Genomic DNA, 25,241 nt, shown 5'->3' on the forward strand with positions numbered 1-25,241 from the left:
CTCTGGTCGGGAGGGATTTTATAGCACTGTATACAGAAAGGTGGTTACCCTTCCCTTTATTTTTATGACACGCCCCCCAAATCAGAGTGAAAACACTGGCTGTGATTTCTTCCTGGAGCTCTAGGAGAAAACAGAATTAATAAAACACATGCACCTCTAAATATACTATCAAGTGTATAAAGACTAAATATTTTCCACATCTCAAGGACAATTTTAACCAGTTGATTCTGAGAAACTTTCACGGGAGAGTGCATCAGCCACTGATCTGTTCCCTGCAAAAGCATCACACAGACAGACAGACACCCTTTGTTTCCCCTCCTCCAGCTTTGAAAGTATCTTGTCTTCTCATTGGTCATTTTGGTCAGGTGCCAGCAAGGTTCTTAGCTTCTTAACCCTTTACAGGTGAAAGGGTTTTGCCTCTAGTCGGGAGGGATTTTATAGCACTGTATACAGAAAGGTGGTTACCCTTCCCTTTATTTTTATGACAGGAGCTTTGGTTCCCACTTGATCAAGAACTTTGATTCCTGCCTTTCCTGTTTGCAATGTGCTCTTGGATTCTCTGAGATTAGCACATCTCAGGAGAGGGGTTCATGTTGTGGTGGATCAGATATGCTGTGTGATTTGCTTCAGTAACTAGAAACATTCTTCAGAGTGTACTGCAGACAAGTCTTTCTATGGTACAGTGTTTTTACTAAAAGCTAAGGTTGCAGCTATATGGATATTTATTCTGAGTGTGTTCCATGCTGCATCATCATTCAGGGAAGATTCAATTGATTAAATTAATTCACTGTGAATTTCAGGGAATCTGACACGCCTTCCTTTGTCTCTGTGGTGTTGATGTTAATGCATGGGTAACAGCTTTGTTTGGTATAATGGAATTTCCATAGTGAGAGCCTCATTTTTAGCATAGACAAGTACATGGTCTGTGTCACATTCTGCACTGGGAAAGCTGTAAGTATGGAGAACATCCTGTAGATGTTTTCTGTGGGTGACCATTAAACCAATTTGATATGTGTTTAGATCAAGGGTGTTTCCATAAGACTCTCCAGCAGTCACTGTCTTGGAAGCAGGTATTGGTAATGCATGGCCCTTATTGGGTGTAAAACTCTAGTAGTTTTTTCCCATTGTCATTCATATTTCCCATTTCATGTTGGCCACATCTTCTGATCTGAGCTGAAATCTCCCAGCAGATAGAGTTGCCTTGCCTGTTGGTAGCTTGCTGATGATGCTGTCAAGTTACTGATTAAAATAACTGATGTGTTAGAACACTAGGGCACCCCCTACCACTCCCAGAGAAGCCAACTGCTGAGAACAAAAACAATCGCGACAGTCAATTTGGGCACAGAGTATGCAAAGCAAAGTGTTAGAGGATATCTGGTATTTTCACTGGATGATAGAAAGTGATGTCTGAGAAATGGAGAACTATCTACTGGTGCTTTCTTTGGATGGGAAATGTCACATCCCACGTTGTCTCCAGTCAGGGGTATTCTTCTCAGTTAAGAACCATTTTTTTTGTTAAAGCTCTTGCATTTCTGTAGGTTTCAGAGTAGCAGCCGTGTTAGTCTGTATTCGCAAAAAGAAAAGGAGTACTTGTGGCACCTTAGAGACTAACAAATTTATTAGAGCATAAGCTTTCGTGAGCTACAGCTCACTTCATCGGATGCATTTCTGTAGTTACTCCATCAAAGGATCTGAAGGTGCTTTACAGACAACATACTATGTTTTGCAAAATGGCCATGAGGCAAAGAAGTATTAACCTCTGTATGCCTCTTTCCCTCAGAGCATAATGGATAAGTGACTCCCACAATAGATTTCACAGTAGAAATCTGTGGCACAGCTGGGAACAAAACACAGATAGTCTAACTTCCAATCCTGGGCTTTAATTACAAGACCATCCTTCAAATATTTGAGTCGGAGACCCCTCCAGTCTTAACCTCTCCTATTCCTTATTTCTTACCAGCATCGGAGTGATGTCATTGATATATATTCCCAGCATCCCACATCACCTTGTATGTCATCCTGCGTGCATTACAAGATATAACAGATTCACTAGCAAACTGATCATGTTTAAATTAATACTTTCAATGCAAATGATTTAACAAAATATATCCCAAGATCTTTTTTATTTTATTTTAAATTGGACATACAGCTTGGGTTACAATATATCATCTCTCAGTTTAGGGAGCTCCCATAGGGTGGTGATTATTAATCACTAGGTGCCACAGTTGCTTCATACAAATGCAGTTAAATGAGTCTTGATCTGTCAAGGAAAAATGTCTCAAAGCCTATATGGTATATCAAAATTTTGGTAATGTATTACATTTCCAGAATATATGTATATCTGCATATTCATAATCAGAATCCATTTAAATATTTAGCTTAATGTTTACTTCACTTTTCTTTCTGCTTAAGAGTTCTCTTTATTAACTAATTCTTTTAGTAGCACACACTACCTTAAAGTGTGGCTTCACTCTTAAAAGTAAGTATATAAAAATATCCTTTTTAATCAGAATTCATCTCTCTACTCATTTAATTAACAAAGTTTCAACTGCTTTTAGACCTGAAAAGCCAGAACAGCTGTAATGGAGTGGCTCACGGGTCATTTCATCTTGTGTATCATGAACAAGATCGTGTAACTGAGTGGTACTTAATAAATCTGAGCAACCATACTGAAGATAATACAGGTGCACTGGTATCACTGAGGCCATAATTTGAAGACAAAGAGGCTGCATAGCTGTAAATGAACATCTGTTGATGATGCACAAGACTGAAAGAAACTAGCCTAAGTCTCAGAGAGCAAGCTAAATTTGCAAGGGTGGCAGTTGGGGTAGCGGGGGGATACAGAAAGCTTTGAGACATACAAACCTCTAGTGCCATTTTTAGAAACGTGTTTTTTTCAGTGGAGAGAGAATCTTTAAATTTCCTCCTTTCAGTGATCTTAACATTATAGCATGTTTCTCATCAAGTAACTTGTCCCATTGTTTTCAAAGAGTCTCAGGGAATTGTGTCCAGCCACAATTTTTTTTTCTTGGCATCTGACAACACTTGTGCTCCAAAAGCGCACTGCATGAGATTCCTCTGCCTGAAGACCTAAATACCCCTGTCTGGCCATAGGGGCTGTAGAAAAGACAAGGTAGGTGAGGTAATATCTTTTATTGGATCTTCCTGTTGGTGGAAGATACAAGCTTTCAAGAGACACATAGCTCTTCAGGACTGGGGAAGGAAGCAGAGTGTAGCTCAAAAGCTTGCACCTTTTACCAGTAGAAGTAGGTCCAGTAAAAGATACTACATTACCTACCTTGTTTCTCTCATATTCTGGGACTAACATGGCTAAAAGAAGATGGCAAGCAGTTAGAGAAGAACTGAGGGATATCTCAAAAAATGTATTGGAATTAGAAAAGGTACAAAAGGGCACCAAAAAAGACTAGGGGAATGTAACAGCTTCCATATGAGGAGAGATTACTAAGACTGGGACTTTTCAGTTTGGAAAAGAGATGACTAAGGGAGCGGGGAATCTGATATAGGTCTATAAAATCATGACTGGCGTGAGAAAGTAAATGAAGAAATTTACTCCTTTTTTATAATAGCAGAACTTGGGGGGGTCACTAAATGAAATTAACAGGCAGTAGGTTTAAAACAAATAAAAGGAGGTATTTCTTCACACAATGCATAACCTGTGGGACTCTTTGCCAGAGGATGTTGTGAAGGCCTAGACTATAACAGGGTTTTAAAAAAAAAAACTAGATAAATTCATGGAGGATAGGTCCATCAATGGCTATTAGATAGGATTGGCAGGGATGGTGTCTGTGTGTGCCAGAAGTTGGGAATGGGTGACAGGGGATGGATCTCTTGATGATTACCTATTCTGTTCATTCAGACAGCGGCACCTGGAATTGGCTACGGTCAGAAGACTGGATATTGGGCTAGGTGGACCTTTGGCCATACTGGGTCAGACCATTCTTATCTTCTTAGGGATAGCTAACAAAGGGTGGAATGTTAGAGCCCATGGATATCTCTTGATCTTAAGAAGCGTCACTTCTAAAAAACATTGATAAGCTTCTATGCTATAGCTCTGTGGAAACAGTACAGTCTGAGAACAAAAGTTACTTTTGGAAGTAACCTCTCTGTGGGTAATGACTATGCAGAGTGGGTTCTTCTATTAAGTATGCAAAGTACACTTTGGGAATAAGGCTTACATATTCTACAATGAAGAGGTAAAATATCTGTCCTGACTTTCGTCAAAAACAGAAATGGAAAAGGAGTTTCATTCTTCCAGCTAAGAATAATGTGAGAGAATTACCATTTTTGGCAAAAAAAACCCAAAACAAAACAAAAACAAACCCTGTTCTATAAAACATCTTCTTTTCCCCCGCTCTTCCATTGCTTTTGTCTGGCTCTCCCAGCCTTCTCTCCTCCCTACCTCAATGTCACTCAGTCTTGCCTTCTTTACATCTGATATATAATAAACAAGCCACGGAGGAGGAGAGGAATACATTTCCCGGCTTGAAAGTTATTAAATGTTCAAAGCCAAGGAACAGATGGGGTGGAGGCCTGAAGTTCCGACAGCCTCCCTCGCCAAATATATCACCACGTTGCCCTTAGTAATTATCCTTTTGAGGGGAAAACCGGGCACTCCTCTCTTTTTGCAAAGTCCTGTGCCCTCTTTCAGCTAAAGAAAACTTGTGAGTGCTGGTGGCGCAATAGCGCTCTACCGCTCTGCCCGTTATAGCGGTGGGGGGAAGAGGAAAGGTGTGGGTGCAGTGTTAAGCCCCCCCCCCCCCCGGCCTCCAATACGTACACACTTGATTGGACAGCAGCTGCTGTTGGAAGGGGCATTTCCCTCACTAGTGTTAAGCTGCCTGATGCTCCCGGGACTTGGAGGGACAGCGTGGCTGCTAGTCTAGCCCAGCCTGATGCTTTAGGGACTTTCCTGACCCCTCCACCCCAGCCCGATCCCGCAGCTGCTGCGCTGCAGCAGGGTAGCGCGGCTTGGCCAGGGCACCAGGATGAGCCCAGGCTGGAGCTGGGAGGAAGGACACGGGTGCTGCTGTGCAAGGTCCCTCGCCCCTGTTAGGAGCTGGAGGAAGGACGGGGCGCCCGGGGCAGCGAGTGGGGAAAGGGGAACCGAAGGGGGGGGGGGGAGGGACCCTGGGCCGGGCAGGGAGCGCAGCGGGAGGAGGACGGGGAGGAAGATCTGGAAAAAGGAGGCGGCCCGTAAAAAAATCGTTTCCTTCCGGAGAAGCAGCTGCGGCGGGGACTCGCCCTGCCCGGGGTGCAGGCGGCGGCGGGCGGCGGCAGCGGCGGCTCCCTCCTGGGTGTGGCGCTCGGCGGCCGCCGCGGGAGTGGGATGAGCGGCGAGCTGGGGCCGCCGCCGCCGCGTGGAGGAGGCTGAGCGGTGGGAGGGGCGGGGAGGGACCCGCCGCGGCGGTGACAAGGTGCCAGCCGTGGAGCGGCCGCCGCCGCCGCCCCGCCGCCGCCGCCGGGGGAAGTTTCGCTCCGAGCAACAGACGCCAGCAGCCGCCCTCGGAGCGGGAGGAGGCGCCGGGGCTGGGCCGCCCGACACTAGCTCGGCGCAGCGTCCCCGGCAGCAGCCTCCTCGCCCCGCAGCTCGTGCGCGGGGACCCTCCCGCCCCGGAGCCGCCCCGCCCGCACCATGGCAGCGCGGTCCCGCAGAGCCTGGCTGAGCGTGGGGCTGGGGCTGGTGCTGGGCTTCACCGCCGCCTCCTGGCTCATCGCCCCCAGAGTGGCCGAGATGGGCGAGAGGAAGAGACGCGCCTCCAGCCTTTGCGCCTACTACGGCCGCGCGGCGGGGGGCGCCCGGGGGCAGCAGGCGGCGGCGGCCGTGCTGGGGGGCCCCGGCTCCAGGAGCAGCCCTTGGGAGCTGCAGCCGCAGGCGGAGGAGGGCGCCGTCCCCAGCCCTGCAGCCGCGGCCGGCGGGGAAGGGGGGCCGGAGGAGGAGGAAGAGGACGCCGGGGAGAAGCGGAGCGGCAGGCACCGGAGCAGCCACAACGGCAGCGGGGGCTGGGGGGGTCCCGCGGGCTGTGCCAAGCCCCGCAACTTCCTCTACGTGGGGGTGATGACGGCCCAGAAGTACCTGGGCAGCCGGGCGGTGGCGGCGCAGCGGACCTGGGCGCGCTTCATCCCCGGCAGGGTGGAGTTCTTCTCCAGCCAGGGCTCCGCCGCCCCGCTCGCCGGGCCCGGGCTGCCGCCGCTGCCGGTGGTCGCCCTGCCCGGGGTGGACGACTCCTACCCGCCCCAGAAGAAATCCTTCATGATGATCAAGTACATGCACGACCACTACCTGGACAAGTACGAGTGGTTCATGCGGGCGGACGACGATGTCTACATCAAAGGTGATGCTGGGCACCAAGCCCCGTCCCCAAATGCTCACCCCCTCCCGGGGCACTTCCCAGAGCTGCCAACCCGGGACCGGCTGGACGTGGGGGGAGAGTCCCATCCGGGGCAATGACAAGCCACGTGGATCGTCAAAAGCAATAACTAAAACCCGTCTCGGTCCCCTCCCCCACTTTCCAGAGCTGCCAAACCGGGGCCATCTGTATCAGGGAGAGTCCCCTAAATGGGGGGAACCTGTAACTATCTTATTGAAACGCACAGAAGTAACCGCTCAAGCCTTTTAAAAGCTCCCTTGAAAGTAACCCCAGTAGATGAGCGTCCTTCCTTCTGTGCTAATCCCCGCCAAAAGAGTGCGAGCTGGCCGCGGGTCTGAGTCCTGGTCTTCAGCGCGTCCCCACTGGCCTGACAAACGCACACCACCTGGGTGTCTGTCTGTCTCGGGGTAGTTTTGATCGCCCGGCCAGCGATCGCTAAAAGCTAAATCTCCATTTTTTGTCTCTTAGTCCCAACGCTTCAGCGGGGGTTTATAGCTGGAAACAGAACTGCCGGTACAGGTGTCCGAGGGACTTCAGTTTTGCGGGTGTGTAGGAGAGGAGGTCTCCGCTCTCGCTTTCGCCCGGGCTTGAGAAATGAATGCATAGTGCGGGGGTTTCGCCTGGAACCCTCAATAATCTTTTAAAGGAGCTCTTCGATGTTATCCCAGGGGTAGTTCAGAGATCGTGATTATTTGAGGGATTAGTGTTGCTTTTTCTCCTTCGCTCCAATTTGTCTCTTCCCTTTTCGCCCCCGAAAGCCGGGACAATAGCAACTGAATGCAATTACTTTTCTTGTAGCAGACTGTAATACTGTGTATGAATTTACGTATTATCTTTAAATACTGATACCTTCAAGATGCTAGTAGCTGTTCACTACTCATAGAAGTCAGTAGAAATCCTCAGATCTGAGATATGCTAACGCACTGTTATCCCAGAGGACGCTTACAGTTAAGGAATGAGGATACTTTTTAGTCCTAACATGCTTGCTAATGTAGTAAGTTGCTTCCGCCACTGAGTAGCGGGGAGCAAACATCTGTCTTTTGTAATAAGTGAGGATGAACTGTCCAGTCTCAGAGGCTTTTAAAAGTGTTCCACTTCCCTTAAAATACCTCCAAAGGGTGTGTTGGTTCGCATCCAGAGAAACATCGATGTGTGTCTGCTCTCCGAAGTGTTGTGGGGTTAACCTCGCTTCTCTATTCCATGTGCGTGTACTGGGGTGGTTTCCAAGTGATGTATATTATACAAGGCACAGTAGCTGGAACTGTAATCAAGTTGCATAGTGAAGGCAGTTGGTGGGCTGCAAAGCTTTTTGTGATATTAATATTCAGGAACCAAGGCTTTTTCAGTGAAAAATCAATATTCTTGAATGCATTAAGGGCGGTGAAGATTATGTGCTGGAAATTATACTTAAGGATCAGCCAAATGCCTCACTGTTTGAACCAAATATTTATTATTTTAATGATGTGCCTCTAGGTTGGCTGACTTAAAGAGGATACCTTACTGCAGTCTGGCCACTTACTTTGGTCAAAGGAAAGAAATCTGCCAAGTTTCACCAGATGCAGAATTTAAAATGAACTTTAGGGAAGAGATTAAGACCAAGGTGGTGGGAATTCAGTTATGCTTTTCACTGTTGTGTGTTTAAAGCTTCCCACATAGCTCAGCTATGCAGCCTAAGGGTGGCAGTCCGTCCTCATCTCACTCCTCTGTATACAATTATTGCGGCTCACAATACAGGTAGTATTACAAGTCAGACACCCATCCTACTTGGGCACAGCACTATGACTTAATGACTGAACTTAGATCTGGCAAAAGTAATTTTCAGAAGACTTAACTTTTTTTAAATGAAATGCAGTTGTAATGTATCCTTTGCTGCATTTTTAACATATAGATATTTTTGATAAAAGACCGGTAATGCTTTTTTGTTGTTCCATGCATCCTTTGAATCCAGGATTTTCCTTTATTATTTTTGTCCATTAATGTTGCGAAGGTTCCTTGCCAAGCCATTGCCATGCTTTGCAGTGTATCTCTGAAAAGCTTTTGCAGCATGCTTTCTATTTCAGTTTTTAGTACCGTTGGAAAATGGCCTTCAGATACATGCTGCCTTACAATGTTTGCTGCTGCTTAAGGCAAAATGCTTGTGTTCTGATAAGCAAAATTTTCTCACCATCAATGGATTATGTATATTATTAGCACTAGGGCTCAATTTGGAGTGCCTATTAAAGATGTTATGGAATGTAGCGATTTTGCTAATGAAGGAGATGATTTTCTACCTATTTAATTCTGTCACTTTATTTTTTTTAAATGACTTTATGGACTAACTTGCTTGCTACATTTCATAATTATATATATTATATTTATATACATACATTTTACAGTATAGAAATAGTACAGAAAGAAAAACTGCCACTCTTCTTTTGTACTCATCTGTAACTTGGAAGCAACCAATTTTTTTAAATTGCTGCAAGGCTAAATTTATACACCAAATTTAAACTTTAAGAAAATGTTCTCAAAAGGAGAAATTGATATCAAGTTATCTTTTGCTGTAATGCTTTGCATCATTGGAAACATCTGGACAAGTGACTAAACTCTGGTATAGACTTTGGGGGAATATGAAAGAATATTTGACAAAAAACAGGTTTAAATTAATACATCAGTTGTATTTTTTTAATTAATCCCATTATATTTATTTCTGGCATGATCTCCATTTGGGGTAATATATCAATGCAGATTTTGTCCACGTAAGTTTACTAGGATATCAGGTCTAATTATGACTTCTGTATACTTCTCCTTATTTTTATAGAGAACTTATACTGAAAATGGTGTTCCAATACAGCTGTACTGGAACAACCATCCTAATGCAAGATACATTTTATACTGGCAAAATATTTTTTTTCCCCATATAGCTTATAGCAGTTATCCAAATGAAAGGAACTATACCACCAAAAGTACTTTTTTGCTGGTATAAATGTGTCTACACTAATGGTTTTGCTGATGTAAAATACCTTAAAACTTATGTCAGAATAGGAAGATTGGTTGGGTGTCATTTTTTTTTCTTTTTAAGTGTGCATTGGAACACAGGAAACTACATTAGACTATTATAGAAAATTATGACAAAGGTGCTTCTTACATTTAAAGAATGGTTGAGGTGCAAAAAACTAGATGACTGTTACAAGAGCTGAAGAGATAATGCTCACCGTTTCTATTCCTAGGGGAAAAATTGGAGGAGTTCCTTAGGTCACTGAACAGCAGTAAACCTCTCTATTTGGGGCAAACTGGTCTGGGAAATATTGAAGAACTTGGAAAACTGGGGCTTGAGCCTGGAGAAAATTTCTGCATGGGAGGACCAGGAATGATCTTCAGTCGAGAAGTTCTTAAGAGAATGGTGCCACATATAAGTGAATGTCTTCGAGAAATGTACACCACACATGAGGATGTGGAAGTGGGAAGATGTGTCCGACGGTTTGGTGGAACTCAGTGCGTTTGGTCATATGAGGTAAGAAGTAATGGATAAGTCATGATGGTTTTAATATACAGATTTCTATATGAGAACGTAAGTAAATCTAATTTTTTCCCCTCTTTACTATTTTTAAGTGCACATATAGCAGGATGTAAATTACTGATCGTAAAAAGATGAAAAATACATTCACAGAGTCTCATCACTGAAAAATATTTTGGTTTATTTATTTCTGCCCATAAATACAAGTTGTTTTCAGGTGCCTGAGTGAGGTCATATCAGTAAGAAGCTGTATCATAAATGTTATATCATGGCTTATTATAATACTAGCTTAAGGGTTTATATGCATTTGTTATATAAATTGCAATTTGTATAAACATACATATTAACATTCGGATCACCATTTTTCTGATTGCACATAATGTCTTGTACAATCAGTCAACAGATTATATCCTTCTATGAGTTCTTCAACAATGTTATTGTGGTGTTCAGAGTGTAGTAGCATTTACTATTTTCCTACTGGTTCAGATGTACTTTTAATAAAGAACTGTTTGCTATGGAGAAAGCAAAAGTTATATGATGACTTTATTCTGGAGTCTAATGAAATGGTGTTTGATGAAGAATATATCACACCAATAGATACAGGCAGCATAACAAATTATAGAAGTCGTACATATTCAAGGAGCACATAAATTCTTCTAATATACAATCAAGTTTTTAAGACGAGAAGGTACGTATTAGGCTACTAAAATTTTGGTTGCAATGCTGATATTATATTTTACAAAACTAAATCAACCTCTATAGCTGTTTTACTAGGGAGGCTATAATTAGGTGCAAGATTATGCTTGTAGATAAAAATATAGACTCAGAGTATGTGGACAGGAGTCATAGCTGATATGGTGAATATGATTAAAGCTATTTTGACTGGTTCTTTAGTATTAATGTATGCTTGTCCTTGTGGCACTATCTCATTAAACAGGAAAAAATAATTTCAGTAGGCTAGTGAAAGAGTGCCATTAAAGACAAAAAGGCAGTAAAAGTAATTGGTTTTGTGTGTGGTTATTTTTCAGAAAGCTTCAGCTAAATTTGGTGGTCTTTTTTAAAATGGCTTTGGAAAGCTACATTGGATGTAAATAGGTGAATTACATTATTTCTTTAATGGTTAAAAATCTCTGCTTAGTAAAATATTGCTTGCAGGTGATGGGAGTCTTGTACTTAACCACATTATTAATAAGTGTGTTTTGAAGGTTTATTTTGAGAACATTTTGTATTACAGTGGATAAAATACACTAGTGGCATAGAAAAATTGCTTAAAAATAATGAAATAATGGTGTGCATCATGCAGATGGACATAAAACTTTGACTAGGATTCTCTAATCACTATTTTAATCAAATTACTAAGTTTAGATCCAGAGCTTACATTCTGATCTATTTGGGCTACTCCCACAAAAAGCCCCATTGAAGTCTGCAGGGAGTCTATCCATGCATAACAGAATGCAGGATGGTCCCTCAGTCCTAACAGTGCCATTTTGGGAGACTGTGGTTCCATTTCACCCATTCTCCTTTGTTGTCTTGGTTAATTTCTCCCCCCCCCAAGATAACTGGCAATCAAATTCTGCACTGAGCTCCATACGAGCAGAGAGGTCCATCTGTTTGGGGCTCAGGGCAGGATTGTGGCCTTAAACTGTCTGGTTTTTGGAGATAGGTTCATGTGTTTATGCAGCACCTAGAATAATAGGATCCCCAATTCTGACTGGGACCTTTGGGAGCCACAGCCATATATATATTAAATAAAGAAAAACTGAAAAGTAAATGTTTAATATTATAATATTAAATGGTGATTTTGAAAAATGTCCTAGTATTAGAAGAATGTTGTCACTTCACGTACAAAGAGTTCTAAAATACAAATATGACGAAAACAAACTTTTTGAGACAATACATTAGGTCTGAATTATTAAATATTAAAGTTAGGTATAAAGGAAAAGTGAAATGAATAAAAATTTTGCATAGCAAACTAAAGTGAAGTCATTTTTAGACATGAGGAATGCATATATTTTCTATTAATCCATTTAGATGTGTTAGGAAGTAGGATGGGTTTTAAGGTGGAAAAAGAGAAAAGATAGATCTGCAACATATTTTTAAGTCACATTGGACAAAATATATTTTTTAAAATTTATGAAAAGTGATTTTATTGAAGCATTTAAGATCTACTGGTAACACATTTTACGATGGCTGCGTGAATGGATCTTCTAGGATTTTACTTCTCTACAGCTTTGCCATGAGGTATAACTGGAGACATAATGTTCCAGTTTCAGCAAAGCCCTAGATAGTTTGAGAAACCTAAGGATCCTTAGGTTACATATATGCTTTGAAACAGTTTCACATCTTCTTTATTATGTAGTAGTTTCTTCAAGGTACAGGCTTTAATAGTGTACCTCTGTTGGTACTACTGTTGAAACTAATTAAATTAGACTGGCCTATATGGTGATTTTTTCACCCCCCCCTGGATTGAATCTTTTTTTGTTGTAGTAATAAAATGTGATGGTGTACTCCTTTAAGATTTTCTTAGAACAGCAAGCTACTTCACATACTTAAGGTCAATTTTTTCCCCTCAGGTAAATGCATGCAACTCCTGAGCCCAGTCCTTTACTCCTTATGTAGGCAGATGTTGAGTCCAGGTGGGTTGCAATACTTGGACACAACAGAGTGACTTCAGGGCAAAGTTTCATCCTTCTTTATGAACTTCCACACTTCTGTTGGGCCTTATTCTGCAGCAACATACAACAGTGTAAATCAGGATTATCTCCACTGTAAATTAATGGATTTAAACTGGTGTAAGCAAGAGCAGAATCAGGCCCACTATTGCATTTCTTGGGAGTGAGTCTGAACTGTAAGTTCTTTGTGCAGACTTGGAACTGTACTTTTTACAGATTATATACTTAGCTTTCAGAGAAACAGGTGATCATAGTTCTCTATACTGTAGCCTTATTTTCTCAGTTGCTATTTTTATTGTGTGCTTTTTAAGTCATACATGAAGATTACCTTCAGAAAAGTCAGCATTATACAGAGCACATCTTGAAGGTTAAACATCAGAACTGCGTGCTGAGTGACAAAAGTAAAATGGGTAAATGTGGCAACACATCTGTGTGTTTTCTGTTCTGTATAGATTTAACCTCTGTCAGCTAATACCTTTTGTCTACACTGTGTGCAAACTGACAGATTTCAAAGTGGTAGTCGTGTTAGTCTGTATAAGTACTCCTCATTCTATGTGCAAACTGACGTTTTAAAAACCTGTTAACGTATTTTAGAACATTGCTTACTTTTTCATGTAGACAAATGCCATGATGATTCAATATTCAAATTTTTGGTGATGTCACACCAATTGATATATAATGGACCTGACCTATTTGGTTAAGGTAAATCCTCTCTCTATGTATTTAATGTAGTATTGCCAGTCCTTGTTCACAAAAAATCATGAGCTTTTGAAAAACTTGTGATTGTCTTGTGATTTTTCTGATGGTGTGGTTTTTTTATTTTTTTTTTGAGACTTTCAGAATTCATGTTTTCAAGCTTTTCTTTGTAACCCTGAGGTCTAGAAACTTCCGTTTTATTTTTAATGAGATTAGCTGTGGTGTTAGTGATGCATAGTTTTATAAACTTTTATATTCTATAGAGTTTAAAATATTACAGTATTGTTTATTTTTTGGGTATTTTTTACCATTTTAAAGGGACTTGACTGTGGAAGCTTGTATTGAATAATTTGTTTGCCGTGTCTTCTTTTTTAAAACTATAATGCTGATTTTGTAAACATTTTTTAAAAAATCTGTAGCCCCTGGGTGTAAAATAGAAAATAGTTAATACTATCATACAGGAAAATAAAATGCAGGATTTAATTAGCTGCATACATCACCCCCATCAGGAATTGGACATTATTGTCTATACTGGGTATCAAATTGAGAAGAAGATGGCAATTGAGATAAGGAGTATGTTTCCAGAAATGAAAAAAGAAAGCAGGAAAGATGGAAAGATATATTAAGTCAAAGACCTATCTTACCAAGTTGATTTGGGGCATTCAAAGCATACCTTAGGCTTTTGGTTTATTTGGTTTGCATATGATTTTACATTTTTTCTTCAGTGCAAGAGAAGGCACGTGCTTGAAACTAAGTGAAATGTGGTGCATGTACTTTGATCTTTTGAATTTACATATTGTAATTTTTACAGCATGTGTAATATGGACTAGACTACATACACTGTATGTGGCTTGAGAGTTTTCTTTTTCTACACATCTAAATGCACAATTCTAATTCCTCTGTGCACAATTTACCATGAGTTTTAAATGATTCTATGAACATGTTCCAGTACGTTGTTGAAAAATAGTTACAGGCTGAGACCATTTAATAGCCTGCTTCTTGTTGCCTTCTGATAAAGATGTACTATAGTTTATGGTATTGTAAGCATGCTGAATTATACTAATAATAGGAACTGTAATTAAAACTAAACCCTCAACATTCAAGATTCTGTTGGTCATAATATTACACAAATGGGTTTGTTCCTTCTTCCATTATTTTTTAAAAAAGTAGAAGAGGTGTATTACATGCAAGCACCCAATCAAATAAAAATAGCACATTTCAGGAAGTGCACCTTGAAAGTGGATTGATCTCTGAGCACTTATATGAAACTTTAGGACCCTTATAAGTGGACCTCTTCCTCTCTTAAAATACCCTGAGGTTTTCCTATCAAAGACAATATTGCTTTTTGCATCTTTAACTTCTAATTTATGTCTTATGCCTCTTCTTGGTGGCTATAGGGTGGGATGGGTTGGGGGTATATACAAAGGATCATACACATCTGCAGACCATTAACAATGGTGGTGTGACCACAGAGCCAGTTGTGCTGCTGGGGCAGGCATTCTGTACGGATCCCCATAGTTCTGTGGGGTTAGGGTTTAGATTTCTTATGGATTTTGGGGCTTTTTTCAAACAGGATGTTCTATCTGCTCCACAGGACTACTAACTGCTCCTTTCTGGAGGGAAAAATGACTTGTTTGTTTCATGATTTCATAGATGTGGGAATTCTAACTTAGTTTTTCCCTTGTGTATGCTGATATGTAGAAGAGAATGACAAAGGAAGAGGACAAAGGAATCCATGCGAGCGTATTTCGATGTCTAATAAGCTAAATGAACTTGGAAACGTTTATTTCAATAAGTTTTACTCCTAGAGAGAAACACTCATTCATGCATAGCATTGCACCTTCGTAAAGTGTTAAAAAGACGCACAATGTGCATCTCTTCTCTCCTATTTTAATGTTTTCATAATTTTACTTTATTTGAAGACATTTCTTCAGATATGAATACACTTTCAGTTTTAACTCAGAAATGGCTTATATTTATCAAAACATCAGAATAAGCATCTGAAAAAATTATATTTGATGGAAAAACAATTTTGTCTTTTTTTTAGTGTCCAAATGGCCTATTTTTCATCTCCACATTCACTTTTTCACTTCAGATTTCTCATCTTTATTCTCTGCTCAAAGGTCAAATTTTGCCAGAAATGTACAAGCCCTTGAAAAGATCATTATAAACTGTCATGTCCATTATAATACAATTACAATGATGCCATTAAAGAAAACTAGATAAGCGTGTGTTTAAAAAAACACAGTGCTTTCTAGGATGCTCTTAAGGTTACTGTGACATAAGACTACTGTACTTCTTATTGGATTTGATTTAAAATCTGTTACGAGGTCCCTCTCACAATACATGTCATGCTATATAACATGGAAGAGGCTTGGCTTGCATGAACAGTCTTGCAGAAAGAGAATTTTGGGGTTGGAGATGGGGAAGCACTGTTTTAGTGCTTAGCATGCATTCTGTAATATTTCATTTGTCTCTTGGATTCTCTCTAACCTTTCCTACACAATCTTCTCTTTTTCTTGAAGTCACTGTCAATAAAAAAATCACTAAACATAAATACACTAAGGTTTCAGTTCAGTACCACCATTATCATCATTGTTCACAAAACTTTACATTCCCCAAGGATTTAGCAGTTGGATTTGTTTTTCACACACTGTATAGTCTTGGTTTTATTTCTCCTCCATAATTCTGCAAATACAGTTCTGACTGTCCTTGTCATCCAGACAAATAGTTTTGTGAAACTATGTTGCCTGAATTTTCCTACAAGGTGAGTTGTTTGCTAAAGATGAAAATGTATATAAAATTGTATAAGTTGCTTTTAATGTATGCAACAATTCTTCAAATTGTATTCATTGTTTAAACTTGACTTTTCAGTGTTGCTTTTTTACATTGTTACCCAGTTAACAAAGTACTCTTTGATCTGATTTCCTACTTGTCTCCTCTTATTGTGACTTAAGTCTGTGCTCTTGGGCTTTCTCTCCCCCTTCTTCCCCCCACCCCATCCTTTGACAAGGTCAGCAAAACAGGTTATGTCGCAATAGTGAAATGTTCATTAAGAAAGCAACTGGCAGCTATAAACAATCAGGCCTAAATATATATACATATATATATGTGGACAAGATATTTTGAGACAGACATTAACTCTTTAAGCATTATTTCAGCTGTAATTGTACAAATTTAGAAAACCAGAAAAATACATTGGGCTATATTCTGCTCTATTATAACCATGGAAAAGAGAGCAGGATATAGCCCATTATTCATCATAGAGGAATGAGCTATCAAAGGTCCTTCCCCTGTCCTTGTGTGTGGGTCCTGGGAATGCTCTAAAAGTACAGAGAAACATCTATTGGGTGGTCAAAGGATTGGGTCATTCCAGGTCCTGGTGCTTTCTCTAGTTTGTGGTTATCTTTCCAAAGCAGTACTCTACCCATTCTAGAGCTAGTATCGTACATATGTGTAGTAGATCACTGCTGGTATAGGCAGTTCATGTGATAGTGTTCTAAAAATATATCGATTCATCCAATATTCAGTTCTACTTCAGGGACATTTATTACAGCTGACCAATGCTCACTTATGTCTTCTGTTTATTAGATTTAGTCTTCTGGCTAGTAAGTGACTGGTAAATGTTCCAAACCATTTAAATTATTGGGCCTAGTGTAACATCTGTAGCTTCAGTGGTATTATGCTGGGTAAATCTTGGCCCCATTTTGTTTAGGATATCTTTAAAAATATGTATTTTTCTAATAAAATAGATAACGTAGACAACAGTCTTTTAACTCAGAACTTCTTAACAACTAAAATCTATTATTTCAGATGACTTGGTGGCAGGGGAGTAAATCCAGAAGGGAAAAACATGTTCTTTTAACCTCTAACATTTTGCTGATTTAATCCATATATAATTTTGCCTTTTAAGTATGGCTAGAAAAATGGAGTCCAGTTAGCAATTTTATTAAGAAATGTCACTTGTGCACTAAGGAAATAACCATTCTTGTATAATAACCATGGGTTGTTTTATCCTTAACTTTACTAGACTGAAACTAATCTGTAATTAATTTAACAGCCTTATTCTATAAAATATAATGTTTAGAATGTTTGAGGCCAACTTGGTCAGGCATTTAAAATATTGTGGTGTAAAAATTGGCACACATCTGACATTTTTCTTAAACTTTTTTGGTCAATGATAAATCAAATAATTTGATTTAGAAATTTTAGGCCGATATTTACGAAAGAAACTTGTGAGTTTGACTACCTCAGGTTTTGGAAGCCAACTTGAGATTTTTTAAGCGGCCTCAACACTTTCTCAGAATCCTGTTTTTTAAAACAAAAAAAGAGATAAGGTATCTAGGTTGAGAAAAGATTGATTTAAAGTGGAACAGGTGCAGAGAAGAGCCACTAGGATGATAGCGAAAGGAGGACCTGTTTTATGAGAGGAGGCTGGAAGAATTTGTCTTGTTTAGTAAAAAGAAGGCTGAGGTGGGATATGATTGTTCTCTCTAATTACATGTTGAGGCGGGTGAAGAAGAGTTATTTAAGCTCAAAGATGTGTTGGCATAAGAATAAATGGATATTAACTGGCCATGAACAAATTCAGGCTGGAAATTAGAAGGAAATTAGAACTCCAATAGGAATTGTGGGGCAAATAAAGAGAGCAGAACAAATTTATTAGTGCATTTATATGATGTGGTTACTTGTGATGGTAGGGGGCAGGGCTCAAAAGACCTGGGGCTCATTTCTGGTTTATATCTTCTGTTTCTAAATACTCATGCTTCAGGTTTTCAGCCAGCCACTCGCAGGGATCAGGAAGGGGTGTTTTCCCCCAATGTATTCTGGGAGGTTTTTTTAAATCTCCTTCTTCTGAAGCATCAGGTTTGGTCATGGCAGGAGATGGGACGTTGGGCCGGGTGGGCAATGGCTCTGAGGCGACACCAAGCATTCTCTCTCACAGGTGCTTGGCTCGCTGGTTCTTGTTCACATGCTTGGGGTCTAACTGATCACCATATATGGGGTGGGAAGGAATTTTCCGATAGATAAGATTGGCAGGCTTGGGTTTTTTGCTTCCCTCGGCAATGTGTGGTGTGGGTTATTTGTCTGGATAATCTGGGTATATCTTGTTTATTCATTTCCTGGCTGTTTCAGGGGGCCTCAAGCACTGGTACACCTTGGTCTCCCCTATTCTCTTCCTTTGACACATAATAGTCTACTCTCCTGTGGGTTGTAATGCGCTAGTCTCATTGTGGGTTGCTGAGTTTAGTGTGTGCATGCTGGGTGGTGTTAGTGGACTGTGCCATACAGGAGGTCAATCTGTGTGATCTAGTCTTCTGCTGGTCCCTTCTGTGACTCTATGGGTACTACCTCTTCCTCCACAAAAAAACAATTGCCTTTGAAAACCATGGTCTTCAAATATTAATATATTGTAATTCACAAGAGGTGGTGCCTTTTTCTAGTTTTAGAGGGGTTGGAGGATAATTGTTTCAATAGTAATTTCTGGGTACTTCATGAGGCATGCAGACCCAATGTACGCTCCATAAACTCTGTATGGGGGACAAGTGTGCTTCTTAAAACTCGGAGGCCATATATGTTTTATGTAGCATGCACGGGCCAAATGCACGTTTTTATAGCACATGCATAGCCGATGCTTCCAAACTCCTTTGGAGCTCCTAAGTCTAGAGGGAACAGCTTTCTTGCATTTCCTCTCCCACAGAGCTTATGAATTTAGCTTCTGGCTTCACTCTTGCAGCTCTACTTAACTGTGCTCCTTAAATTTAACTATTTAAACTAAATAAAAAACAAAATTATTTTAAAGGTAGTTCAAGATATTATACCTCTGATTCGTCATCCTGATTTTTTACAACCATTTTCTTATTTTTAAAATAATCTTTCTCTCTCCTCTTGTTGTGTCAGGGGATCTGCACACAAGTACAGGAGGCTGACTATAGTGAAAGAGTGAAAGTGATTATACAAAGTGATGTATAATGCACAGAATAAACAAAAATAAAAATATTTTCCAGTCTTCAGCTTCAACTGAAGATGTTATACTTTTTGTAACAATAGTACATTTTTAAAAGGTCAAGTAGGTGTGGTTTTTTAATTAATAAGGTTCCTTAAGTTTCTAATAGAACAATAGTTTAACATGCCAGATATATTCCTTATATTTGTGGTTTAATCACTTTATTGTGGTAATACATACAGGAAAGTAAAAGCAGTTAGGCTCTCCCATTGATCTGAATAATTCTTCCATTAAGCATGTGTGCTGTAGATAGGATGGAGGTTCAAATTCATGAATTCAGAAGGAGAAATCTAACTGAAGCCCATGAAATCACTGTTTAATGCCTACCAAGGATGTTATTGAATACAAATTGTTTATTGACTTTAGTGATAGCTTCTGAACCTTCAAGCCAGTTATTTGGGCACCTAAATAAGGAATTGGGGTAACATTTTAAAGTCATTTAGGTGCTTTTGAAAATTTTTCGGCAGGAATCTAACTGTAGAAACCTGTTGTTGAGAATTCTGGCTATTGTTGTTAATGTTATTGTTATGTAAATTCTGACTTCTGCTGACTTCTACCATTGTATGCATGGATAAGCAATTTTTTCTGTCTGAGTTCTTTCATCTTGGTGCCCAAAATTGTTCTGTTGCATTATAATGTACACTTTTAAACACTTTCAAAAACACAGTTTTCGAAAATTAACATAATTTAATTTCCTGCTACTTGGAATTTGCCTTGCTAAAAATAGTGAGAGTTAATATTAAAATATTTCCTGGGAGTTAGGCATCTAACTTCTATTTGTGCTTTTGAAAATCTTTCTTGAAAGATGTGCATATATAGCCTCAGTTTTAAATCTATAATATAGTTAACTGGAAAAACCTGCAAACTAAAACAAAAAACACTTACTATGAAGTAGTAACACATGTGCACACTTTTCCTTTTAAAACTAGCTACCCCTAGCCGCTCCTCCATCCCTTGATAGAGGACTTTAACTAATCCACAGAGCTTTATTTTTTAAAATTTTATTTTATGATGGGTAGATGTAGTGAATTCTAGATAAATAAAATTGGTTCAGTTTGACCTTCCTGCACAGATAAGGTACTACCCCCTGAATACCAGATGCCTTTTCTCTCTGGATCATTTCCCAGCCATTCAGCATAACCACACATGTTATATTCTGTAAGTAGACCACTGAATTTAGAATATCTATTGCAAAAGACATTCCACCTTATTGAAAATCACAAAGCTGGAACTATATATCAGTACCATGTTGTTCTGCTTGTACATTTTCCATGTTTTCTTGGAACATTATTGGTGAACATTCAGTGTATTTCTTACTCTATATGTGTTAGGTAAATAGATGGCAATGAGGCAGATAGTAAAATATTGAATTTTGTGGCACGTATTGATCAGTTTCAGCAATAATATAAATTATTTAAACTGTATATAGTGTCTCTAAAGTATTTTGCCCTATTAGTCTAGTTGATATTTATTTGCACATATTTGTTCAGTGAGCTTGCAGGAGGTGTAAATGCCCAGAACCAGTTTTTTATGCTTTTTAGCTGCTTAAGAAGCAGTGGGTTGACTGAATGCTTGGAACCAAATTTTGTTCTCTGTTGTGCATGTATGGCTCCTCTTGATCTTAATGAGTGTTCTGTACATGCACATAAGAGTAGAATTTGTCACTACCTATGAAAAGCTGCATATTTCAGTATTGGAAATGGCTATTGGAATCTGTTAAAGTATGTTTTAACCTACTAGTTAGTAGTTTTTATGGTATTTTTGGCTTATATATTCAATTGACACTTAAGTGTTTTGTATCATTACCATCTTGGGGTTTAGAGGTTGGTTTATTTTTAGATATTCCACCCTTGTTAGTTTTTCTACACTGCTTAAAAATCTATTTATATCTATCTATATTTTATTGTTCAAAATATAGGTTGGGTCAAATTTGGGTCAAATTTTCAGTAGTATTCAACCAAGCATCTAAGTATTTGTGCAGACAAATCAGTAGTTGGGTGGCTAACAATTCGAGTTGGGAGTGCAAATATAAGTAGGTTTTGATCCTGCCAGTAGTTATGCAAATGGTTGACTTTATGCTCCTCCTTTATGGTGTCATTAGGGGAGTGTGTAAGTACAGTACTATATGTAAAGTTTAGTATGTCTATAAATATTTGTGGGTGGGGAGGTAGAGACTGCTTTTAAAAAGTAAAAACAATGAGGAGTACTTGTGGCACCTTGGAGACTAACCAATTTATTTGGGCATAAGCTTTCGCGGGCTAAAACTGGTTTTAGCCCACAAAAGCTTATGCCCAAATAAATTGGTTAGTCTCCAAGGTGCCACAAGTACTCCTCGTTGTTTTTGCTGATACAGACTAACACAGCTACCACTCTGAAACCTTTTAAAAAATGTGACCCCTTAGGTTTATGTGCTTAGTAATTAAAACATAAATTCTTTCAGTGAGAATTTATGGTCCGATCCAATATGCTGTTGAGTGCCTTCAGCTTCCATTGATTGTAAACACAAAGAATCAGGCATAACATTTTCTAAGAAAAAAACTTACGCTCTGAAGTTAAATACTTTTGAAAATTTTACACCTACCCTAATGAAACTGAATGATAATATTAGCCACTGACTTAGCATTTAACAGCATTAATCTCTTTTTTTCCCCCTATAGCGGTCATCATTAATTTTTTAAAGGACTGTCCACCAATATCCCAGACTCCAAAGACAAAACCAGAGATGTTCCATCCTGAATTGATTTTAAATATTGCATTTCGAGCCTATGTGAACAACTTTGTCATCTCTCACTGTACACCATGACAAAGACTTGAAAACCTGAAGCTTCCATATAAGCTAGACCTTCTCTAGAGCATCCTATGTTCAGCTTCATGGTAGCCTTGTTCAACCCTCTTGGGTACCCACAACTAGCTGCTGAAGGCAGCACATACCACTTTGCTGTATAACCCAAATCACTCTTCTCTCACTGGCAAACATTCCTACAAACTTCATTACCTCCCTCTCCCAATCAAAAATACCCACACACTCAAAGCAATTCATACCTTTCCTCTATAAAATTCTGCCTGGTGTAATTTTGAAAGAGAAACTAGTTAAGGACATAGCAGTAAAAGGTAATTGGGATAAAATATAACATGTTTTTACAAAAGGTCGATCATGCCAGACCAACCTGATCTTCTTTGAGAAGATAACTGATTTTTTAGGCAAAAGAAATGCAGTAGATCTACTCTACCTGCATGTCAGTAAGACATTTCCACCTGGGAAATTACTGGTTAAATTGGAGAAGATGGGGATTAATATGAGAATTGAAAGGTGGATAAGGACCTGGTTAAAGGGGAGACTACAATGGATCATACTGAAAAGTGAACTATCAGGCTGGAGGAAGGTTACTAGTGGAGTTCCTCAGGAATTGGTCTTGGGACCAGTCTTATTTAACATTTTTATTAATGACCTTGATACAAAAAGAGGAAGTGTGCTAATAAACTTTGCGGATGATACAAAGTTGTGAGCAATTGCCGATATGGAGGAGGACTGGTATATCATACAAGAAGATCTGGAGGATCTAGAAAACCGGGATAATAGAAATGAAATGAAATTTAATAGTGCAAAACGCAAGGTCATGAACTTAGGGACTAACAGCAAGAACTTTTGCTATAAGCTGGGGACTTATTAGTTGGAAATGACAGAGGAGAAGAAAGACCTGGGTATATTGGTTGATCTCAGGATGAGCATAAGCTGCCAACGTGACGCGGCCGTGAAAATGGCTAATGCAGTCCTAGAATGCCTCAGGCAAGGTTCTTCCAGTAGAGACAGAGAAGTGTTAGTACCATTTATAGGTGTAATTTGACTGCTGTATTGGGGGTTGGGGCAAAGTGCATGTGGATACATGCACGTATACACATGTGCACCCTGAAGCCAGTTACCTTGGCTCACTGGCTCTCTCCCCCCACCTGGAGTGATACCTAGGTTGCTGATACTGGGGGGAACTGTCCGGCTACTGCCGGCAACCACTCCAACACTGGCTGCTGCCACGATGTGGCTGCTCTCGTGCTGCTGCAGCTGAGGGGTCGCCACATGCTGGGCTCCTGCTTCCCCCTGCCGATTCCTATATCCCCTTCTTTTCCCCAATCCCTCCCCTTCCACTCCCCATTTTCCCCTGCCCTATCCCATCCCCCTTCCCTACATCCCCACCTCCTGTGGGCACTCACCAGTGTAAAAAATAATAATAATAATAAAAGAAAAACAGTCGAGCATTAAGATCCAGGAGGTGGCATCCAGCTGCCGAGGCAACAACCTGGAGTTCATGAAAACAGCTGCTCTGTACCGCTGCCTCCACAGCTATCCATGAGCCAAAATGTGCTGGAGGAGGGCGGGGGTGGGGGGATGGGGAGGCACCACAGGCCCCCCCCAGCATGCCAACCAAAGCAAGCCTTGTAGGGCAGCTTGGTACTTGCAGAAATCGGGGGGGGGGGGAGAGAGGTGTCATGTGACCCTGCAGGACACCCCCATATGCCTTGCCTCTGGTGGTGGGGGGTGGGCTACACAAGACACTGGTGAGACCTCATCTGGAACACTGCAGTTCTGGTCTCCTATATTTAAGAAAAATGAATTCAAACTGGACCAGATGCAGAGAAGGGATACTAGGGTCATCTGAGGAATGGAAATCCTACCTTATGAGAGGAGACTCAAGGTGCATTTCTTGTTTAGCCTAACCAAAAGGAGGCTGTCTATAAATACATCAGAGGGATAACTACCAGGGAGGGAGAGAAGTTATTTAAGTTAATATGGGAACAAGAACAAATTGATATAAACTGGTCATCCACAAGTTTAGGCTTGAAATTAGATGAAAGTTTCTAACCATTAGGGGAGTGAAGTTCTGGAACAACCTTCCAAGAGGAGCAGTGGAGGCAAAAACCTAACTGGTTTCAAGACGGAGCTTGATAAGTTTATGGAGGGGATGATATGATGAGACTGCCTACAATGGCATGTAATTGACCTGCAACTGCCAGCAGCAAATATCTCCCATGGCTTGTGATGGGACACGAAATGGGGAGGGCTCTGAGTTACTACAGAGAACTCTTTCTAAGGTGTCTGAGAAATAGGGTCTAACTGATCACCATATTTGGGGTCAGGAAGGAATTTTCCCTGGGTCAGATTGGCAGAAACATTGGTAGTTTTTCGCCTTTCTCTGCAGCATGAGGCACAGGTCACTTGCAGGTTTAAATTAATGTAATTGGTGAATTCTCTGTAACTTGAGGTCTTTAAACCATGATTTGAAGTCTTCGGTAACTCAGCCAGAGGCTAGGGGTCTGTTACAGGAGTGGCCTACAATATGCAGGAGGTCAGACTAGATGATCATGATGGCCCTTCTGGCCTTAAAGTCTAGGAGTCTGAGAGAACTCCCATTGAAGTTAGTTTGTATCTTCGTGCCGAAGTACAGTATTGAAAGTGTTTTATGCTGTAAATGTATCTTGGCGTCTAAACCACCAATAATCTTTTACTTGTTTGAGGACTATAGGTACATTTTCATTTAAATACTGTATATTTAAGAAATAAAAATTTCCCGTAATTTCTAAGGACACAGGAAATGTCACAAGAATTATCAAAATAATCAACATTGGAATTATCTTGTGGCACTTTGATTCATGACAGGTGTTATCCTATGGCATGTACATTTAGAGGTTTGTGATTTCTTTTCTTTCTTGGGAACAACTAATAATTATTATGGTAAAGAAAAAGCTGTAATGTCATGTATAAATTTAGGCCCATTATGGCAGGAAAAAAGCAGTTAATGAGCTCAGTAGACTTTTTCATTTTCTACATTTCAACAGTTGGTCCTTAGCAGTCCTTTAGCACTACTAGTTTTTGGTTTATAAATGTCAGTCAAGCATTTGGCCTCACCTTGTTTTCTATATCTTATAAAGCCTAAACCTAATGGATATTTGGGTAAGTGCCATCCAGTCAGATAGCTCATTTTTAAAAT

General features: G+C 40.2%; 1 protein-coding gene across 1 annotated transcript in view; it reads left to right on the forward strand.

Annotated features, from left to right (window-relative positions):
• The first annotated feature begins 5,271 nt into the window (after positions 1-5,271).
• CHSY3 (chondroitin sulfate synthase 3) overlaps positions 5,272-25,241 on the forward strand; it is a 251,453-nt gene continuing 231,483 nt past the window's right edge. The window contains exons 1-2 of the mRNA XM_038401193.2: positions 5,272-6,353; positions 9,599-9,882. Coding sequence (XP_038257121.1) covers positions 5,654-6,353; positions 9,599-9,882 — 984 coding nt within the window. The 5' untranslated portion in view covers positions 5,272-5,653. The remainder of the gene's footprint in view (positions 6,354-9,598; positions 9,883-25,241) is intronic.

Source organism: Dermochelys coriacea, chromosome 5 (genome assembly GCF_009764565.3).
Source record: "Dermochelys coriacea isolate rDerCor1 chromosome 5, rDerCor1.pri.v4, whole genome shotgun sequence".
NCBI classification, from domain to species: Eukaryota; Metazoa; Chordata; order Testudines; family Dermochelyidae; genus Dermochelys; species Dermochelys coriacea.